The sequence below is a fragment of the Tamandua tetradactyla genome, chromosome 24 (genome assembly GCF_023851605.1).
Source record: "Tamandua tetradactyla isolate mTamTet1 chromosome 24, mTamTet1.pri, whole genome shotgun sequence".
Taxonomy (NCBI): Eukaryota; Metazoa; Chordata; class Mammalia; order Pilosa; family Myrmecophagidae; genus Tamandua; species Tamandua tetradactyla.
This window is the reverse complement of record NC_135350.1, coordinates 17,452,090-17,474,364: the sequence shown is the minus strand read 5'-3', so window position 1 is coordinate 17,474,364 and position 22,275 is coordinate 17,452,090. Positions and strand designations below refer to the sequence as shown.

At 39.5% G+C, this 22,275-nt stretch overlaps 2 protein-coding genes across 5 annotated transcripts in view; one reads left to right on the top strand and one right to left on the bottom strand.

Moving 5' to 3' along the window:
• NPNT (nephronectin) overlaps positions 1 to 1,854 on the top strand; it is a 129,190-nt gene extending 127,336 nt beyond the window's left edge. Inside the window, exon 12 of the mRNA XM_077142632.1 lies at positions 1,784 to 1,854. Coding sequence (XP_076998747.1) covers positions 1,784 to 1,845 — 62 coding nt within the window. The 3' untranslated portion in view covers positions 1,846 to 1,854. The remainder of the gene's footprint in view (positions 1 to 1,783) is intronic.
• A 13,370-nt stretch (positions 1,855 to 15,224) lies between these two features.
• The window catches only part of TBCK (TBC1 domain containing kinase), a 288,273-nt gene continuing 281,222 nt past the window's right edge, over positions 15,225 to 22,275 (bottom strand). For 3 of the 4 annotated variants that reach the window (XM_077142618.1, XM_077142617.1, XM_077142620.1), the window contains one exon: positions 15,225 to 15,848. In XM_077142618.1, coding sequence (XP_076998733.1) covers positions 15,738 to 15,848 — 111 coding nt within the window. In that variant the 3' untranslated portion in view covers positions 15,225 to 15,737. Of the gene's footprint in view, positions 15,849 to 20,838; positions 21,266 to 22,275 lie in introns of those variants that run through there. The other variant, XM_077142619.1, reaches the window with a different exon arrangement.

The window sequence follows — 22,275 nt, the reverse complement described above, 5'->3', positions numbered from 1 at the left end:
ACTTAACATTGTTGGCCTTCTGTTTTACTTCCTATATTGTGTGATAACCCAGAAAATAGGATTCCCAGATTTAGATTCTGGGTTGGGGCAGAGAAAATGCCCACTCGGCCGTGAGCTTAAGCTGTGCGCTTTAACCCGTATTTACAGAAGCCCTGAACCGGGGTATAGTGGTCACGGGCCCAACGAATAAAATGTTACTGGTTCTCCACTCGTAGTTGTTCCTGGTGTATACACTTGGGAACGTGCCAGTGTAACTGCCAAGGACATTTAGATCCTCGGCTTTAATTCTACAAGATTCTACCACGACTTTACTCCCTGACACAACCCCTCTAACCACATCACAGAAGCAAAAGTGTTTACATAGAAGCCAGTTATATGCCATGGGACCCCAGGAAAGCACACTTCTGACTTGAAGGCATTGGGGAATTCATGTCTCTCTTCCCAATAGTGGTTCAAGAAATGTCTTTGGGCTATAAAGAGAGAGCTAAGCAACACATTTGACATCATCATTACAGAATATACAGCCTGGATAAGCAAGGCCACATTTGGCTGTAGTGAAATATGTTTCTGCTTATGTAGGTAGACATCAACATTAATTTATTAATGCCCCATAGTGCTCATAATTTGTTAAATTCAAACAACTTCTTAGGTACCCATGAGAGAATTGGATAAACTATATAGTTTGGTAGTCCATAACAAATCCAGACATAGCTCTTTTAAAAACTCAAGATTACCTTCAATAATAGTCTTGGAGGTGCGAGAGTCGTTCAGTGGTTGAATTCTCGCCTAACATACAGGAGACCCGGGTTCAATTCCCGGTCCATGCACTTGCCCCAGAACAAAAAAAAAAAAAGAAGCAAAAGAATAAAAAAAACAAGCAAACACAAATTGAACAAATGGTGCTGCAAAAATGGGATACCCACACGGAAAAATAATGAAATTTGACCCACCCATACAGCATACAAAAAAAAGTCTTAATTTATACTCCAAATACAAATCAACACTCCACTTATTCTTTTTAATATATTCACGTTTGGATATGATCCTATCCCTTTAAAATAGTCACCACTCTCTCCTTATAATGGTTTCTGTGTGTGTAATCAATTCAGTTCTCTCCTATGCAAGGAAAAATGGCTGAGGATCTCAGACAGATGCTACTGAGTAGAATGACCTTCAGCAGGCAGAGATAAAAAAGAGCTGCTTTTCATCTCCCAGCCATTGATTTTCTGCAAGGCAAACCACAAAGCTGCTTTGAAGTCCAGGAGAGAGCTGCAAGGGAGAGGGAGATAAAACTAAAGGGAAGGGTGGAATTGAAACAAAGTTAATCTCTGCCATCTAGGTATAGATGTTTACTGGCAAAACTGAAACTGCCAGATTTTATCAAAAAAGAATTTAAATTATTGTAAAAGGGGTGTGTTGTTAAATTGGTAAATCTGAGTTAGTGGAAGGATGTTGTGTAAAAGAGAAACCAGAAAGGATATTGGATAGAACAAATCAATTTAGCAGAAATAGTTGATTTTAATTTAATCAAACTGTAGCAAGTGTGGGGCATATAATTTTAACCCTGTTCATGAAGCCTCCCCCTTTTGTTTCTGTTGCATAATAGGACAGATTGTAGGATTAGTTATCTGTTGTCAGTCAGCTGTCAAAATTTCTCCTTTAGAAAATGAAATACATCAAAATTTTGGCTTACTAGTTTTACAGAACAGGTCTGACTTTATAAAAAATGATAAAATATTACATTTAAATAGCAGTTTTCCATTTACAAAATGCTTTCCCACAGGTTTCATCATAACCCTGGGAGACAGACTGGATGAAGTGCTATTATCCCTGTTTCACAGGTGAGGAACCGGCGTCTTAGAGACTCGGTGGGGACTTGCCCGGGACAGGCTGGAAAAACAGTGGGGACCAGGAGGATCCAGATTCTCTGATGCTTAGTCTCTTCCTTTTGCTGCACGTTGCCTATAGTTACTGGTTTCTTAAAAGATAGGAAAGCTCTAACTGTTCCTTCTCTTTCTGAAATGCATGTGGTATTGCGCAGCAAGGTCTTTGGATGACAGTTTACTCTTAACGTGATGGCATTGGCAAATGAAACATTTCCTATTCTCTAGGCGTCTGGGCATTTATTTCTGACACTGGTGTTCTGGAGGAACTGCTCTGAAGATATCATTATTTAGACCACAGGCGAGGGTTCTGCTTCCTAACCAGTGCTGCAGGAAGTGGGGTTTACCGTAATTCTGATGGATTTAAGGATACTTAGTTTTGTGAAATGAAAGATCCTTGAGAAAGTTCAATCTCCCTCAGCCATGAACACTAAACTAAATGCCAGCCAACCTGAAACCCCGGCCCAAAGTTCTTCCTCATTCCAGCCTTCCAAGATCCGGATAAACAAAACACACACATGCCATTTGCGGAAAAGGAGTCATGGAGGACTTTAAGGCTTTACCTGTCCTTGAGATATCTTTCATGGAGCAATAAAAACATGACTTGGAGCCATGATCTATTGCAGCAAGCAACCTCCTACCAGCAAGCAGACCCGTTCCGGGCTCTCTCTCAACCCTTCCTGGTGCTGCGCACTAGCAAGCAGCCAATCACCTCTCACCAGCGAGCAGCCAATCACCTCGCTCAAGTGTAGCCAGTTACCATACAGGGAAGACAATAGCACTCATTTGTCTTTAAATACCTTGTATAAAGCCCAGTTTGGGGCTCAGACTTTCAGAGGCTACTGGCTGAGACCTATGGTCATAGACTAATAAAATCTCTTTCCCGAGACTTTGGAGCCTCGATCCCAGTTCGTTCTGTTCACGCATAATGTTCGTGGAGGTTTGCAGCCTCGTTCCTGGTAACACGCTTCAGTTCTGTTTTCCCGTAACATTCCTGGATGCTTTTGCAGAACCTCGTTCCTGGTTTCGGACTACATTATTAGGTAGAGGGTGTGTGTTTGGAATAACCCCTTGGGGGCTGTCTGTGGGTACTTTTACAATTTACTTGGTTATTTTTATGCAACTGACCAGTAAGAGATATTTAATTTAACATTGTGTTCAGACCCTAAAAATCATCATTTTGTTCTTGATGGTAAGTAGTAAAATGCACACCCAATAATATACTCACATAAAATTTCAGTCAGGCTTTACAATAAATGCCTAGCAGCTTTTTAAAAGGATCAGTTTATATCCCGGGCAGGACAAGCTAATTAAAAGGGCTAAATAATTGCAACAATTAATTTCTTCATTAATTTATTCTGATTTAATAGAATCAATTTGGTTGACAGTAATTAATTTTAATATGAATTTTAATATTACTTCACTTAATCAAAAGGGACTATTTTAAATTCATTTCAGAATGTCATACAATTAATTATTTATAGGGCACTAATGTAGCCAGCTTCTGCCTTAGCTATTGTTATTGAATGGGACAGTTTCTGTACAAGCATATAACTGGCTTTATATGTTATATAAATCACCACTGAAATTTTAAATAGATATTATATTGCAGACTAGGATTCATGTTAAAGTATAAGAATTTATTTTGAAATGAGTGGGATAGATTTAAATTATTTATTAAAATCATCTCCTTTTTTATTATTTCATTCACTTGCACATGCACACTTTGACAAACATATATGATTTACAAATTAAGCACATCTTGGGATGTTTTAAATGCCTAGTCAGCACATTTCATATCCAACTGGTTTCACAAAATATTAGTTTAACTGGCAGCCATAATAGAGTCTTCAATATTTTAAAATAGGGATAAATATCTCTAGGTATATTTATTTCTGAAATCAGAACTATTTTTATTTCTATTATCTGGGACACTACTAGATTTAATCTTCTTAAGGTTTATGTTGGTTACTTCAACGTAAAAGGGGGGAAGGGTATTTAAAAATTAACTTGTAACCAGGAAAACACTCCTTCAATGTCTCTTTTTGGTGCCAAATCATGGCATAAATCAAAATGGCTATCTGACATTAATAATGTCTTGTTGATATGAAAAAAAGGGCTTGTTAGAATTAACTATAGATAAATTGTGATTTAAGGTGGTATCTAGTCATCCAGTTGTAGTAGCCCAGTATAGGGTTGAAAACGTTTTAACTCTAGCACAAATCATGCTAATCTGGGGAAGTTAATAACCCAAACTAACTTCCTAGCTCTGCATCAATATTTTGCAACTTTTTTCCCTGCACCCAGGCAAGTGGATAAAAGCCCTGAAAATGGCTTGATTACAACAGGTGCTCAGATTAGACTTTCCTCCAAAGGCAAATCTCAGAAAGGGTCTGCAGAGCACATGCTAGGGCAGGTGGGGGACGAGGACAGAGAATATTCCTGGGACAAGAAGAACCTCCTGAAACCTTTGCAACGAGGGAGGAGTCTCAGAATAAGGAGTTAAAACAGTCACGCTGGGCACTGCAGATGTTTCATGTGGTCATCTTGTATTGCCGTGCATAATTAAGGAGAAATAGAGTATGGGTGCAGAGATTTGTTAAAACTCTCGCTACCTATTTCCCTTCTTGGTTGCATGTCACTCTGCAGACTATCATTTGGCTGCAATCCAGCAGTTATACTCTTCACATGCTTAATGACCTTATATGGAATCCATGGTGATGAATGCCTGGTACCTGGGATTATTAAAGTCTAAAAGATAATTGTAAAAGAGATAAATAAATGCTGTTTAAGTTATGAATTATCAGGATAGTTTATTTCAAAGCATAAAAAATAATTTATTTAAGTTAGCTGATGACTTCTATTTCTTGTGTTTTATAGTTAAGAGAACTAGAGACTAGTTCTCCCCTCCCTCCATTCCCCCCTCCCCCAGCCGCTTTCTGCACATAACTGGCAGGCTGATGTAAGGGAGAGCCTGGTCCCTGGCTAAGACATAGATGAATAGATCAAAGGTTAACCTTGGCCCTGTAGAACAAGGATTTTACTGTGGAGAACGACAATATGGTTCTCTACTTAGGGATGTTTTTCTGTTGAAAAGATCACTTTTTAGAGGTGAAGAGATCACTTAATTAATAGCAAGTGTTCCTGAGAACAGTGGTTCTTCCCTCAGGCTGGAAAACTCAACTGCATGCTTCTTTGCTAGAATTCTTTTAGTTTGAATGTGTGAATGTCATCTTCTAAGAAAGCAAGTAAATAGAAAATAAGCTAATATCAAGTGGTATATCCACATTCTAGGGGCAGCAGTTAGCTGAATCATTTTCAGTGCTCTGTTTCTGCACCCCACGCATAAGACAGACCAGACCCAAAGTTGGCCTGCAATCAATGTGAAATGAATTGGAGTTAGTGTTTTCACCTTCTCTATCTGGATGTGGTGGAAATGGGCTAGGAATCAGGAAAGAAGAATTCTAGTTTGGGATCAGGCTTTTAGTAGCTATGTGATCTTTGCAAAATCTTTTCAATTTTCTTATAATTTTGAAAAATAACTAGTTTGGATGGGAAGATCTTTAAAATTCCCTTTACCTTCATGATCTATAGACTAATATAATGATCCTAAGATCCTTAAAATCGATAACGTGCTGGTAAATGTTACTGGCCTGCTGTCCAAAAATGAAGAAAGAAACCAAAAGTCCTGATTAGTGATGCTTGGCTGATTTCCATGTTGTAAATACTCACACCATGGCCAATTGTAAGCTACCATTGTGAGCTCACTGAAGATGGAGTTGGGGACTGGGGGGCACACTCGACTTCGCAAGCAGTGGGAGCCAGTTCCAGCACACTACTGGACTTAAAATACCAAGCTATTCTACCATAAAGGACTGAAAAATGTGCCAATATATTTTTTAAAAAAACAATTACAATAAAAAGAAAAACCTGATTTCCAGGTTAATCAGAAAATTAAATCTCCTCTGCATGGATTGTCTCAGGTTTTAATGCTTTAATCAGTGGTCAGCCTATTATAGTCTTTAATCAGAATGTTCACCATATAGTTTTAAAAAAAAAGTTTCATAGTATCTGAAGATTAATATTTTGAAAAGTTGAATCTTTCAGGAAGCAATATTTAGAATCTGGCTTAATGCTTTAAATACATTTGTTATAGCTCCAAGATTAGTCTTTATCCAAGACAAGACGATTAACTCTCACCTCCAGAGTGATAATATATAATATCCAGGAATGGGGGGTGCTTTGGTATCCATCCACGCATTGTGTGTTGGTCACAGTAAGCACTGAAAAATAATAGTGTTATTGAAATGCAGCAGACAATGCAAATAAAAAATGAGCCCCTTGAAAGGGACAAGAAAAGATATTAAAGAATGTCAATCCAAGAGGAGATATTTGACCTGAAAGCCACAGGAGAAGCCATGACTATCACAATCAATCTACAGAATACTGAATTTGCCAAGGTTCAAGTTTAGTCTTCATGTGTCAAGCATCTATCATAAGACATTAATAAGAAAATTACTCAGGAAATATATAAATACATGCAACTTTTAAATATATGGTGTATTGATTTGTTAAAGCTGCTGGAATGCAATATACCAGAAATGGAAGGGCCTTTAAAAAGGGAATTTAATAAGTTAGAACTTTACAGTTCTAAGCCCATGAAAATGTCCAAATTAAGGCACCAACAAGAGGTTACCTTCACTCAAGAAAGGCTGCTGCTGCCCGGAACACCTCTATCAAATGGGAAGGCATGTCCTGGCTTCTGCTGGTCCTTGCTCGCGGTTCTGTTGCTTTCAGCTTCTGATGCCAATGGTTTGTTCTTTAAACATCTGTGGGCCTATGTTTAGCTTCTCTGAGGCAAAAACTTTGGGTTCTGTCTTGTTTAGTATCTCTGGGGAAGGCATATGGTGACATCTGCTGGGCTCTGCCCATGCCTACGCATCTGCTCTCTCTGTCGGCACTCCAAGCATCCCCAAACATCCATGTCTTTCTTAGCTCTGAATCAACTGTTCTCCAAACATCTGCATCTGAGGTTTCTTCAGAATGTTGCCCTTTTAAAAGAACTCCAGTAAACTAATCAAGACCCACATTGAATGGGCAGAGTCACATTTCCATCTAACCAAAAGGCCACACTCACAATTGGGCACACCTAATCTATGTGAAGATAATCTAATCAAAAGGGTTTCCACCCTACAATACTGAATCAGGATTAAAGGACATGGCTTTACTGGGGTGCAGAACACTTTCAAAGTAGCGTATATGGCTAACTTTTTAATAGCTTATTTACAATTTGTACTATTTCTAATATTTTGTGAGGTAAAACTGGATTACAAAACCCATAGCTTGTGTGTGAGAAATTGTATGTGCTGGGTCCAGTGCTAAGTAGTTAAGGTTTGTAATTCTACCCTGTTACTTTTCTACACAAAATCTAACTTGGTAGTTCTTAAACATCTTTGGTCTTGAGATTCTTCTGAACACTTAAAGGAAAATTTATAACTATTATCATTTTGTTCCTTTTCCAAAAATACCAAGCTGATGACAATCTCCTTTGCAACTTTCCTAATTTGGTGGGAAGTTATTGCTAATCATTCATGCAGCAGAGTTCTTTGAGACTATCACTTGGTAGAATAGTCTTAATTCTAATTCTTTCCCCAGAAGGCCCAAGTTTATGTCTTCCATCTCCATATGCATGTTAAAACTCCACTTCCTAGAACCTGTATTAATATCTGCTTTCCCAGGGGCCAAATAGTTGTGGCTTTCAGCTCCTCTTCATTTCTGACATCAAGGGATTTCTCTTTGAAACTTGGTTAGTATTAAACACCATTTGTAGTCTTTTTTGACCCAGCATTTTTATGTTTTGATGAGAAGATGCAACTAGCTAACCTTCCTGTGTTGTTGGAAGTCAACTGTTCAACTTCTAGAATTTTAGAACTAAATGGAATTTTAGAGATCGTTCCTTCACTCAGTGAATTGAAATTTCAATTTACTTATTTACCATCTGGTATTAGATAAAGTTTGGTAGTTGAAAAATATTACCATAGGCTATTTTAATTTTTATCCATGCAGATACCTATTGTGAGGGTTAGGTTCATGTGTCAACTAGGCCGGGTGATGGGGCCCAGTTGTCTGGCCAGGCAAGCACTGGCCTAACCATTACTGCAAGGATATCTCATAACTGGTTGATAAACCAGAAGGCTGGTTTATTTATCATCAGTCAGTTTATCGCAGTTGTGGTTGATTATATCTATGATCAACTAATGGCATGACTCACACAAACAATATAATCCAATCAGATGGATTTGAGTCAATCAGATGATGACTTTAAAGGAAGAAGAGAGAATTTTCACTGTTTCTTCAGCCAGTGAACCTCTCCTGTGGAGTTCATCAAAACCTTTCATTGGAATTGCCAGCTTCACAGCCTGCTCTACGGATTTGGGACTCTGGCATTCTCACGGTTGTGTGAGACATTTTTATCGTATTTATTTTATAATAATTTATCTTAGATTTATTTTGTAAACCTCCTGTTGGTTCCATTTTTCTAAAGAACATGACTAACACAACTTTGTACCAGAAGTGTATGTGTGTAGGGGAGGATTCTTGAGACAGAATCTTTAAAATGGGCTTTTACAATTGGTTTTCTATTCTGATTAGACTCAAAGGCATTAATGACTCTGTTTCTAATAATTAAGATGGCACTGACAGTCCGAGGCATAAGTTGGGAATAGAGATATGCAAAATAACATCATTGGATTCAGCTAATTGGATGCTTACATGAGGCAAGACTCTGGGTGGTGGTTTTAAAACCTTAGAGTTTTGTGGAGTGAAGAGGTATAATGATGTTGGTTGGTTACTATTAGATGTGCTGGATACAGTTATAAGGGAAGGGGATGAGCTGAAGGCCTCAAATTTGGAACTTTAGTGCTATTTGACAGAATTAAAAGTTTCTATCTGAGCCCTGAAAGAAAATCTTATTTCCTGTTGTCACAGATTTGAGATCTCTGAAAACCAGACCCAGAGTCTTATTGTGCCAGTAGTAGATTTAAAACATAAGCTAAATTCTCAACCTTGCAGAGTGTCTGCTCTTAAAGTAAGGGCTTTGATTGGAAAAGAATGGGATCTTGAAGCTTGGGATGGGGGAATTTGGGTTGATAATAATGACAGTGGGGACATGGAAACCCTGGATTCTGCTGAATCTTTGCTAACTAGACCTGTAATGGTCTGTACTGAGGAAACAGCTTCCTGGCCTCTAGTCTGTGCTGAGGAATCAGCCATCCAACCTCCATCTAAAGAGATTGAGTTTCTTCAGTGCCCGCTAAATCTGTAACCACCTCCCATGGGGAAACGGTCCTCACTCCTCTATCTGGAGAGATTAATTCTGTTTCACCAGATGAAACTGCAATAGAATGCCCTGATGCAACTGACTCGAAAGACACTTCTAACACTTTTCATGACCCACTCCTACCATCCCTCTTTTTTTCAAGACTTATAACTAGACTAAAGTCCCAACAGGCCCCTAAAGGTGAGGTACAAAGTATGACCCATGAGGAGGTATGCTATACTCCAAATGAAGTGCATGAGTTTTCCGATTTACATAGACAGAAATCAGGGGAATATGTGTGGGAATGGCTATTAAGGGTGTGGGATAATGGTAGAAGGAATGAAAACTTGGATCAGGTTGAATTTATTGATATAGGCCCAATAAGCAAAGATACTGCATTCAGCGTTGTAGCTTGAAGGGTTAGAAAGGACATTAACAATTTGTCTTAGTGGATGGGTGAAACATGGATCAAAAGGTGGCCAATACCTGAGGTAGAAATGCCAGAACTGCTCTGGTATAATGTAGATGAGGGAATCCAAAGGCTTAGAGAGATTGGGATGCTAGAGTGGATTCATCATGGAAGACCTGCTCACACACCTCAGAAATGTCCAGAGAACACACCTTTTTATCAGAACATTGATGAATAAATTTGTAAGACTAGCTCCATCTTCCCTGAAGAGCTCTGTAGTCACCTGTCTCTGTAGATCAGGTATTACTGTGGGAACTGCTGTCACTGAGCTGGGCTCTTAAACACAATGGGGATGCTCAGATGCTGAGTTGGTAGAAAACATGTGACAACAGTTAATCACCATAGACAAGGTGGGCATGGCTGCTATAATGGACAACAGACCCAAAGGAGTAGTCAAAATAATCTGTCTCACGAGACTTTTGGCATTGGCTAGTAAATCATGGGGTACCTAGAAGTAAAATAGATGGGAAGTCTACTAAATTTTTGTTTGAGCTGCATAAGCAGAAGAGCTCTAGGTCAAGTGAACAGAAGTCTGACCCGAATTGCAAAAACAGAGAGTCATGGGCCCTTAGTTAATTTCCAGACTTGAGACAGTTTACAGACCCAGCACCCCTTGAATGAGAACAGGGCCAGGTACTCTTGGGGAAGACCCTGCTACACTGCCAAAAAGTTACACTTTTAACCTTCTCTAGCCTTCTGCAAGGAGACCTATGGCCTTTTACCAGGGTGACTGTGCATTGGGGAAAAGGAAATGATCAGCATTTCAGGGATTACTAGATACTGACTCAGATGTGACACTAATTCCAAGAGATCCAAAACATCACTCCGGTCCACCCATCAGAGTAGGGGTATCTGGAGGAGTTTTAGCTCAGGTCCATCTCACAGTGGGTCCACTGGGTCCCTGGGCCTAATCTGTGGTTATTTCCTTAGTTATGGAATGCATATTGGAACTGAAATACTCAGCAACTGGCAGAATCCCTACACTGGTTACCTGACTTGTTGATTGAAGGCTATTATGGTAGGAAAAGCCAAGTGGAAGCTGCTAGAACTGTCCTTATCTAGCAAAATAGTAAATCAGAAGCAGGTTCCTGGAGGTATTGCAGAGATTAGTGCCACTCTTAAAGACCTGAATCATGCAGGGGTGGTGATTCTCACCATATCCCCATTCAACTCTCCTATTTGGCCTGTGCAAAAACAGATGGATCTTGGAAGATGATAGTGGATTATCATAAACTTAACCAGGTGGTGACTCCAACTGCAGCTGTTGTTCCAGATGTGGTATTGTTGCTTGAGCAAGTCAACACATCCTCTGGTACCTGCTGTGCACCTATTGATTAGCAAATGCCTTTTTTTCAATAGCTGTCAGTAAAGACCACCAGAAACAGTTTGCAATCAGCTAGCAAGACCTCCCTACCTCAGGGGTATATTAACTCTCCTGCTCTATTCAGAATCTTGTCTGCAGGGACCCTGATTGTTTCTCCCTCCCACAAAACATCACACTAATCCATTATATTGATGATATAATGTTGATTGGATCTGGTGAGCAAGAAGTAGAAACTACTTTAGATTTAGTGGTAAGGCATTTGCATGTCAGAGGATGGGAGATAAATCCAACAAAAACACAGGGGCCCCCCACCTCAGTGAAATTTCTGTGTGTCCAGTGGTGTCGGGTATGCTGAGATATCCCTTCTAAGGTGAAGGATAACCTGTTGCATCTGGCTCCTCCTATGACCAAAAAATAAGTATGATGCCCAGTTGGCCTCTTGGGAGACAACATATTCCTCATTTCAGTGTGCTATTCTGGCCCATTTACCTAGTGACAAGAAAAGCTGGCAGTTTTGAGTGGGCACTGAACAAGAGGAGGCTCTGTGACAAGTCCAGGCTGCTAGGTAAATTGCTCTGCCACTTGGGCCATATGATCCAGCAGATCCAATGGTGTTGGAAGTGTCTGTGGCAAACAGCTGCTGTCTGGAACCTTTGGCAGACCCCTATAGGAGAATCCCAACGCAGACCCTTAGGATTTTGGAATAAAGCCTTACAATCGCTGCAGATAACTACTTCCTTTTGAGAAACAGTTTTTGGCCTGCTACTAGGCCTAGGAGAAACTGAATGCTTAGCCATGGGCCACCAAGTTACCATGAGACCTGAGTTGCCTATCATGAGTTGGGTGTTGTCTGACCCAGCAAGCCATAAACTTGGGTGTGCACAGTAGCACTCCCTCATAAAATGGGAATGGTATATAAGAAATAGGGCTTGAGTGGATCCTGAAGGCACAAGTAAGTTGTACCCAGGGAGTGACCCAAATGCCCATTGCCCCCACTCCTGACACGCTGCCTTCTCTTTCCTAGACTAGAGCTATGGCCTCTAGAGGAGTTCCTTACAGTTAGTTGACTAAGGAAGAGAAAACAGGCCTGATTTACAAATGGTTTTGTACAATATGCACGTGTTACCAGAAAGTGGACAGCTGCAGCACTACAGCCCTTTTCTGGGATATCATTAAGGGACAGTAGTGAGGGGAAATCCTTCCATTGGATGGAATTTCAAGCAGTGCACCCATTTGTTCATTTTGCTTAGAAGGAGAACTGGCCAAAGATGCATTTGTATACTGACATGTGGGCTGTTGCTAATGGTTTGGCGGGATGGCCAGGGACTTAGAAGGAATGTGGTTGGAAAATTGGTGTCAGAGAGGTCTGGGGAAGAGGTACGTGGATAGACCTGCATGGGGGAAAAACATGAAGATATTTGTATCCCATGTGAATGTTCTCTAGAGGGTGACTTCAGCAGAGGAAGGTTTTAATAATCAAGTGGATAAGATGACCTATTCTGTGGTTACAAGTCATCCTCTTTCCCCAGCCCCTCCTGCCATTGCCCAATGGGCTCATGAACAAAGTGGGCATGGTGGTAGGGATGGAGGTTATGCATGGGCTTCTCTTCTCTAAGGCTGACCTGATTACAGACACTGCAGAGTGGCCAATCTGCTAGCAGCAGAGACCAACACTCCATCCCTGATATGGCACCATTCCCCAAGGTGATCAGCCTGCTGCCTGGTGGCAGGTTGATTACATTGGACCACTTCCATCATGGAAGGGACAGTGATTTGTTCTATCAGGCATAGACACATACTCTGGATATGGGTTGGCCTTCCCTACACTCAATGCTTCTGCCAAAACTGCCATCCTTAGATAGCGGACTGCCTTATCTACCATCATGATATTCCTCACAGCATTGCTTCTGATACTCACTTCACAGCAGATGAACTATGGCAATGGGCACATGCTTATGGAATTCTCTGGTCTCACCATGTCCCACATCATCCAGAGGCAGCTGGGTCAATAGAACAGTGGAGTGGCCTTTTGAAGACCCAATATGGTGCCAAGTAGGTGGCAATACCTTCCAGTGCTGGGGCAGTGTTCTTCAGGTAGCTGCATATGTCTGAATCAGTGTCCACTGTATGGTGCTGTTTCTCTGAGGGCCAGGATTCACAGGTCCAGGATGCAAGGGTGGAAGTGGGAGTGGTACCACTAACTATCTCCCCTAATGATCCATTAGAAAAAATTTTGCTTTCTGTCCCTGAAACCTTAAGCTCTGTTGGTCTACAAGTCTTAGTTCCAAAAGAAGGAATGCTCTTACCAGGAGACACAACAATTCCATTGAACTGGAGGCTAAGAGACTGCCAGCTGGCCTCTCTGGGCTTTTCTTGTCTCTGAAACAACAGGCAAGGAAGGGACTACTTTACTGGCTAGGGTGATTGATCCTATCAAGGGGAAATAGGACTGCAACTACACAATGAAGGTAAAGAAGAGTTTTCCTGGAATACAGGAGATCCCCTAGGGCATCTCTTAGTGCCCTATGATCAATGTCAATGGAAAATTGCAACAACCCAATCCAATGGACTAGACTACCAATGGCCCAGAAACTTCGGGAATGAAGGTTTGGTTTACCTCACCAGGCAAAGAACCATGGCCAGCTGAAGTGTTTGCTGAGGGTAAAGAGAGCAGAGACTGTGTAGTGGAAGAAGGTAGTGATAAATATGCACTATACCATATGACCAGTTACAGAAATGAAGACCGTGATGGTATGAATATTTCCTCTGTGTTTTGTAATGAGTATATTTGCATTTGTACATAAAGCAAATATCTTGTTTTCTTCTTACCATATGACATAAATCATATTGTTCATGCTATAGGATTTAAGTTATAGGATGTCAAGCTTAAGAATGAATGTTAACTAAAGCCTTGCACCCTATTCTGGAGAGATGTAGTGAGTTTCTGGTTGTATGCAGGACAGTTGAGTATTGTTAGGTGAAATATATGTCTGCTATTGTGTTATATTTAGAAATTAAGCTTGTTTCAAGGTGAGGTGTATAGCTGCCAAGTTGAAAAGGGGTGGACTGTGATAGTTAGGTTCTGGTGTGAACTTGACCAGATGATGATGATGCCCAGTTGTCTGGTCAGGCTAGCACTGGCCTAACTGTTGCTGCAAGGATATTTTGTGGCTGGTTGATAAACAGGAAGGCTGGTGTAGTAAATCATCAGTTAGTTGATTGCAGCTGTGCTTGCTTACATCTATGATCAATTAAGGGTTTATCCCCTGCAAATGAGATGATCCAATCACTTGGATTTTATCCAATCAGTTACAAACTTTTAAGGAAGAGAGAATATTTACTGCTTCTTCAGCCAGGGAGCCTCTCCTGTGGAGTTCTCAAGACCATTCATCTGAATTGCCAGCTTCAAAGCCTGCCCTAAGGATTTTGGACTCTTACACCCCCACGGTTGCATTAAGACACCTTTATAAATCTCATATTCACAGATATTTCCTGTTGGTTCTGTTTCTCTAGAGAACCTGATAAATAGTGTCTTAGATTCAATGAAGTACAGTATGCACTTTTTAGAATGACATTGCTGAGGCTTCTAGCTGTCCCTCAATATGTAGTCTCTTCTCAGACAGTAGTAGGATTTTTAGCTGGCTATATGGCTACCCAGCCAAAGACTGTATTCCCAGATTTCCTTGGAGCTAGATATGGCCATGTGTCTAGTTCTAGCCAATGGTATGTAAGCAGAAGCAATACATGCAGCTTCTGCTTTGTGCTTTTAATAAGAGGAAACATTACCTCCCTTCTCTCCTTCCTTCTTTCTTCTCTCCCAATTTCTTCCTGCCTTTTGGGTCCCTTCTTCCTTCTTATTCTTCTAGATTGAAGATGTAATAATGGGATCTGAACAATCAACTTGATTAATGAGATGGAAGCCATATCTTGAGGGTAGTAAAACAATGAATGAATATACCTGAACTCTTAATGATTATGAACATAATATACTAGTTCTGGACTGGCAATGTAGACTTTTATGTGAGAAAGAAATAAATTTTAGTTCATTAAAGCCACTTTTATTTTGCTTTTCTCTACTACAGGAGATGAATAAATATCTAATATGAATGGTTTATGGCTTGTTATTTTTCCAGAGGTTATTTATTTCTACTTTTTGCAATGGCCAAAACTTGAGTCCCTCTAAACACACACACACACACACACAAAGACACAACTTGTCTGAACCAAAAATGAGGTATCAAATACAGCATTTATTTATAAGAAATGTATTTTAATGTATGTATGCATTATAAGGAATGAATTGCTTTTCACTTTTCATTATTCTGGAAAGAAGATGATTTCAGCCCACATTCAGTCTATATATCTAAATAATACCTTTGTTAGGACTGTTTGTTCAGTGCAATGGAGGGCAGCTTTTTCAGTGCAACTGGGATATCTTGAAATTTCTAAATCTACCTTGTCAGCTGAATTCCTCTGGCTTTGTGTGGCAGTGTGGTAAAAATGCATGATCGGATTTCACTGCTAAGAAAATTCTTTCAGCAATACATGTACAGTCAAGTTTGTTTCCTGGATAGCTGAACATTTAGGTAATGAGATTTTAAAAAATGTCTCATGACAAAGGCTTTATGGAAATTCAACAATCTGCCTCTCTAGTTCCGAGAGTAGCCAGGCCACGAAGTGCTGTGTTGTTCTGGCCTTTGGTGCTGATGCTCCTCTGTCCTTTGATGTCATACACTTGGTTCTTCAAATTTGAGGAGAAGGGAGAGTGAGTAGGCCTGTTGGCTTGAGCTTACTAATGCCACCATCTAGAATACAGATTCTTGGATATTTCATTTTCACAAGATGAGCTGCAAACTGAAGAGAAAAAAAGGCCACAATTATAGAAGATATACAAAAGCTCTTCCTGTTTCCATTTTTGCCTTATATACTTACATGTAAGTATTTTGTGATACAAAACTACTTGACTTTTTTTTTTAATTGGTTTAATAGAAGTTAAATTACTCTTTTATATGTTGGCAAATAATTTCTTTAAGTTATGGAGTAAATATGTCTCTTTAGCTTTCTTTGATCTTTTTTTGAGTAGGCAATAAATACAAATGGTAAAAAAAATTCAAACCACATAAATGGGTAAACAGTGAGTAGAAAACTCCTTTCAGACTCTCTCTAGAGGGGCTCTCTAATGTTGCTATTTTTTCTGTATCCTTCCAATAAAAACATTCTCAGATTTACGGTGAAAATTTTTAATATTATGGACAACTTATTAGTTTTTGCAGTTCCATGTAAAATGTCCCAGAAAGGACCTGTAAACTGGTTGTAATGTTTTTGGAGCAATCATAATTAACAGTTTGAGACCAACAACTTGGAATTAATTTGAAAGATCCAGGAAGCCTTCTAGATGGCTAGTACAACAGGGCTTTGAGAACATTACCAAAACATACAAACATTTCCCTGACCTGGCTCATGTGCACCTATTCAGGATTATTGATTAGCATTCCGCAATCCTTTTTGATAAAGCAGCCTGGAACTGCTTGTCAATCTCCTGATAAATCACACTGCTTCGTGACTTGGAGCCTTGGTTCATGCAGTTTACCCTCTTGTGGGAACATGTTTCATTTCCCACCAGCTCTTAGCCCCCCTTTACATTCTCCTTAAAGCCATCTATCCTCACTCACCTGCCCAACTTCTACTTATTCCCTTGAACTGGCACTTCTCTCTCCAGGAGCTGTCCTCGACACTGTAAGTCCCAGTTGGGGCCACTTTTCCCAGCTCCTAAAATTTCCTGGGTGAATCTCTATCCTTGGTCTTATCACAGTTAGTTAATTACCCATTTAAAAGCCTACTTCCTCTACCAGACTCTCCTCTGGGAAGTGACCCTGTTCTATTTCATTATATTTCTAGTGCCTGGCACATGATAATAGCTCAGTATATATTTGCTGGACTGAACTAAATTATGGCATATGACCATATAACCTGGGGTAAAATTGTAAAGATGTTTTTTCTTTGGCTTTCTGGATGTTTTATTTTTATTTTTTTCCCTTGGTATTGTTTCATTCCACTTCTTTGACTATTTGTGCCCCCAAATTCTTTTCAATTACTCCTTCTATCAATACTTCTATCAGATCTTCCAAGAACAATGACTAATAACTGCTCACAGTGCTATAGTTTGTTGGTGCTATTTGAAGCTTACTAGTTAGCAAAGTCTCAAGCCAGCATAGTCACTGGAGTTCAGAAGCATTAGCTTCATGGTTTGGGCAAGATGAGTTCAAGGCCTCATCTCCACAGAGTCTGCTTTACTGATCTGGGTCAGCAATGTGCATTTTTAAACAGACACTCCTAAAGGATTCTGACACAGGTAACTATAGAAAATACATTGAGAAACACTGTCTTAAGTCAAAAGGATAAAGGTGTCAGTTAGTGGGTGGAATAGATGTTGCTGGGAACTGGGATCTTAGTAATCTTCAAAATTACCTCCAAATTGGATCTCAATACTTCTTGTCCCCACCCATTATCCTCTGCAGTGCCCCTTAATAGAAATTGAAAATGCTGTTTACATTTCAAGTCCTATACTGTTTTGGAGTCACCAGAAAAGAATCCTTAAAGGTAGCTAATGTTGAAGAGAAACAGTGCATCCCTATTTCAAGAGGAGCCAAGTGAACTGGAGTGACAATTTGAGTTGGTCTTCATCCTGTTCTTCTCACTTATTTCTCTTTCAACCCTAATCCTTAAGAACTGAGGCACCAGATTCATCTGTCCTGAGTCATGAGCAGGCAGCAAGGTCCCTGTACCACATAATTACGGAAAATTTTGGCTTCTTCTCCCACATGCAGCAATACAATTACCACTGGGGCTGGAGTTCTAAGACAAACATACCATTACTCAAAAGGCCTTGTGGATAAGCAGTCTTAGCTTTCAGTACTTTCAAAACACCACACAAGTCAGAAAATGACTAAAGAAGGACTTACTGTACATTTAACTAATCTCTCTTAAACTCTGCTGTAAAGCTGGAAAGAGTTTCCACTGTTATTGTAAGAAGGAATATAATTCTGCTGCTGCTGAGCTGGAACGTGGAAAAGGCTAAGCAGGCAGAACAAAATAATTTCCAACAATCAGGCTGTGATATGTGGGAGGTCTAAGAAGAAAAGTAAAATGGATTATATGAAGATGGCAAGTGTGTGGACACTGCAAAGAAGCAAGGCTGTGCTTGATTAAAGAAAAAGAGCAACTGCTGAATTTTCAGTAAGATTGTGAGCTCTGCGCCTCTGGTCCTCTGCATGTGGTTTTCATCATCCATGTTAAATATTGGTCACTAACAGGGAAGTCATGACTACCTTTTCCCATTCCTGCCATGGAAACAGCCCCTCTACTCCTTCTCCATCATTTGTTCATTTACTTGTCAATCAAACCCTTGACTGGGCACCTACTATAATAGGCATAATTTCAGTTTTTGTGGAATTTACAGTTCAATGGAGGAGACAGTCATGAACAATTAATATCAAGTAGTATGAGTATTACAAAAGCAAAAGTTCAGAGTAGTTCTGAATTGAACAGAACTTGGTGGGGGACTTTTTTGGGTCCTTTTCTTCTTTCATTATTGACTCCTGAAGGGAATGGGGATCCAGATGTGATGGTCACAATACCTACACTGATCAGGCAGTGTTCGTGGTGCTACAGCTTGACAGATTAATGAAGAAAGAAAGGGCTGTGAATGTGCTGGGATGCCTTTCTACTGTGTGAAAAGAGCCACAATACACAAGGAGAAGGTGTGTAGAATGCAGAGTTCAAGGTTCCTTCTCTTTCCCATCTGGCAGGGCTTTGCAGTCTGAGTGAATAAATATTCAGGAGAATAGACTTGGGGGAGGAAGGGCCTAGTGTAGAGACTGAGCGCTGGGAGAGAATTCAAATCAAAACCATGGCTGTAGACATACCGAGTACTGTCCTTGGTGGAACTGGCAGGATATCATAGTGGACCAGTGGTTACCAAATCGTCAGGATCATATGGGTGCTTTTAGAATAGTGAAACCAATACCTACTTCAGATTAATAAAAATCAGTATTTCTTGGGATGGAACTCTGGCATCAGTTGTTTCCTAATGCCCCTCAGGAGATTCTAATGTATAGCTAGCATTGAGATTCATTTGGAGGTCCAGTTTGTTTGGGACCTCAAATGGCAATTCTTATAGGTAAAGATGTGGAGAGTAAGGCGTTTTGCACTAGAAGAGGTTGCTATATTTTTATAGGACTGGAATTTGTGAGACCAAGTGGAGATAATAGGACTTCTCAAACTTCACAACTAGCCAAGACTTATAGGGAAACATCTTCTATGGACCTGGAAGGATTAGGTATTTGCTGGAATCCCAGAGGGCAGAGGAAGCTTTGTTTCTTGTGGGCAGTACTCCCATGTGGAGAGGACAGAGCTCTTGCATGTTTATTATTTCTCTAGTGAGCAGGATCTAGTGCTGGTGTTCATTTTAGGGTCTGGGTAGGCACATCTCAAAGCAGAATACCGTTTGAATGTGGCAGACTCTTGTGGGTGCCACTCTGTCTTGTTTTCTCTTTATCTTGCATCTTGGCTTGGACTAAGAGACTGGCATGCTTGCCCAGAGGAGGTCAAGTTATGCTGCAGCAGGAGAATAAATAAGTGGATGAAAGATTTTTTTAGCTGCCCCTGTGTAGAGAAGGTAACTAAGGCCAAGCAATTAAAAAGCTGAGAATAGGTAAGATTAAACCATAGGTACATGTTTTTGTGTTTTTTTTCACTTTCCCTTAGGACACAGGTATGGGAAGAATCAACAGTAGTAGCAGAAAGCTAAGAACATTTTGGGCTTCTACAGGACTTGAGAGAGGAACACAAGGAACCAAAATTAAGTTTCTTGATGTAAAATTGTGGCCTTGTGAATTTTAAGTTCATACTGTAGACTGGACAACTGGCATGGATTAGCTGACACTCTGGTGAAGGTGAAACTGGGAAGTCGTTTTCTGTCTTTTATCTGTCTCTTCCTTTCTCCTGAGATAATACTAAAGTTTGGGTATGAAAATTGTTCTTTTGATTGAGCATGGTATTGAATAAGGGAACTCACATACTATAATGAGCAGCCATAATAATTTAATTTTCTTGATTTTATGGATGTGGGCCTAATGCTGTATTAGTCTTTTGTGTCCTCTTGACCCTCTGAAATGCTCAAAAATATGGAAATATTTAATATTTCTGGCACTGTGTGGTTAGAATGAGGCTGAAATTTAAGGCAAATTATGGATCTTTATTTTTAACGGTTTAGCTATACAGCTCAGATAAGCATATTTGAGATGAAATATAGAATAGGGGTGATATTTCCATCTAAATTACAGTGTGAACTTGGGTTAAATGTAACTGAAGTGCTATCTTTTCTGATTTGTCTAAGAGAGTTCTGGGTAATTAATAAAGATCTAGATTGATTGGGATCCCAATTAAAAACTTAAGAGCTGTGACAAAGATTAGGAAAAAGGTAGGGATGACTTATTTGAGATCCTCCTCAATTATATAATCAACTATAATTTTGAGATGCCATCATTTGCTTCAATTCCTACAGTGTTCCTTGGATAACTGGAATAAATATTTGGTCTCCCGCTCATTTTTCGTATTCAGGTCTTTTATAATTAACTAATTAAAAGTTTATTTTTAGTAATCCTACGTAAGACGTGGAGGTGGTGTTTACAGTAATAGCATCGCTGGGGGAGTGGCTGCCGAGTCCTCTAATCTCACGCATGGAGGAAAACCTGCAGGGCAAGGCCAAGGAGGTGGGCACAGGCTCAGCAATTATTCGACATCCTATCACCGGCACTTGTGACAAGTAAGAGGCAGAACAGGTAGTTCCAGGGTATTCGTTTAGTGTGTTATATACTGGGAAATGAATAATTATGCAATAAGAAAAAAAGTGGGAGTATTTACAAGCACAGCCATTACATGGTCCAGGCTTTTTGATCCATGTTTATTTTAAAAATAACTGTTCTAATAGTGTCTGGGATAGTCAGAATCCATAGTATTATATATATTAGTTTTGTCTCCAAAGAGTTATAATAAACTTGTAAGCAAGTTGTTTCTATTCTACTTGGAATCGATCTTTGGAATTATTAAATTTGACAGTGTAAAGATTTTGTCTTACAAAGCAAAATTTTATAGTTTATGTTAGAGAATATAAAAATAACTGTAGCACGTTGATGTTTTCTCGTTTTAACTTTCTGTCATCTATGGTTGCTGTCTTCATTTAATCTCTTTTCATTCTCTCTCTTTTTACCCTGTTGGCAAATGTCAAAAAATATATAAAAATAGAATGAATATAATGAATTCTTATGCACTCAATACTCAGATTCAACAACTATAACTCAGTCAGTCTTATTTCATTTATTCCTCCCAGCCACTCCTCACTCCTATATAGCTTTGATATGCATCCCAGATACTCTATCATGTTATACATAAATATGTATTTTTGAAATAAAGGACTTCTATATAAAAATATAACCAAAATATCATTATAGTAAAAGTGAACAATAATTTCTTAATATAATCAAATATATAGTGTTCAAATTTCAATTAGCTCATAAATGTCTTTTTTTTTTTTTACAGTCTGTTTATTTGTGTAAGGATTCAAACAAGGCCTGCAGGTCGTACTTAGTGGATGCATTTTAAGTCTCCTTTAATACTCAGTTTTGTTCTCTATATCTTTTCTAATTTGCTTACAGGAATGATTCTGAATCTATTCGAGTCAGACTTTTGTCTTCATCACTCCTGTGAAATAGTCTCAACAAGTCAAAAACAGTCTCCACATTGCCAAATTTAATTTTTAAGACTCCTTCTGAATCTGACTTGACCCATCAGCATGATCTGGCACATTTGTGCTTGCTCTCCTCCTTTCAAAACATTACTCCATTAGCCTTCAGCATGTCAGGCTATCCTGATTCTCCTTCTACCTCATCACTGTTCCTTCTGGTCTTCGTTGGTGGATCTTCCTTATCTTCCTGATTCGGACCCAGGTTTAGACTTTTGACCTCATTTCTTCTCTATTCATCCTCTATGCTATTTCATCTAGTCCCCTGGTTGCTTTCTCAACCTCTCTACTTTGATGTCTAATCGACTTCTCAAACTTAACACTTTCAAAGGAGAACACTGGATTCCTGCCTTGAACCCTCCCCCAATTCTCTCCTGAAGTCTACTCCATCTCAGGAAATGGTACCTCTACTTTTTCAGTTGCTTAAGCCATAAACCTATCTCAGAACAAACATGGGTCAAAATAACTTCTATTCCATTG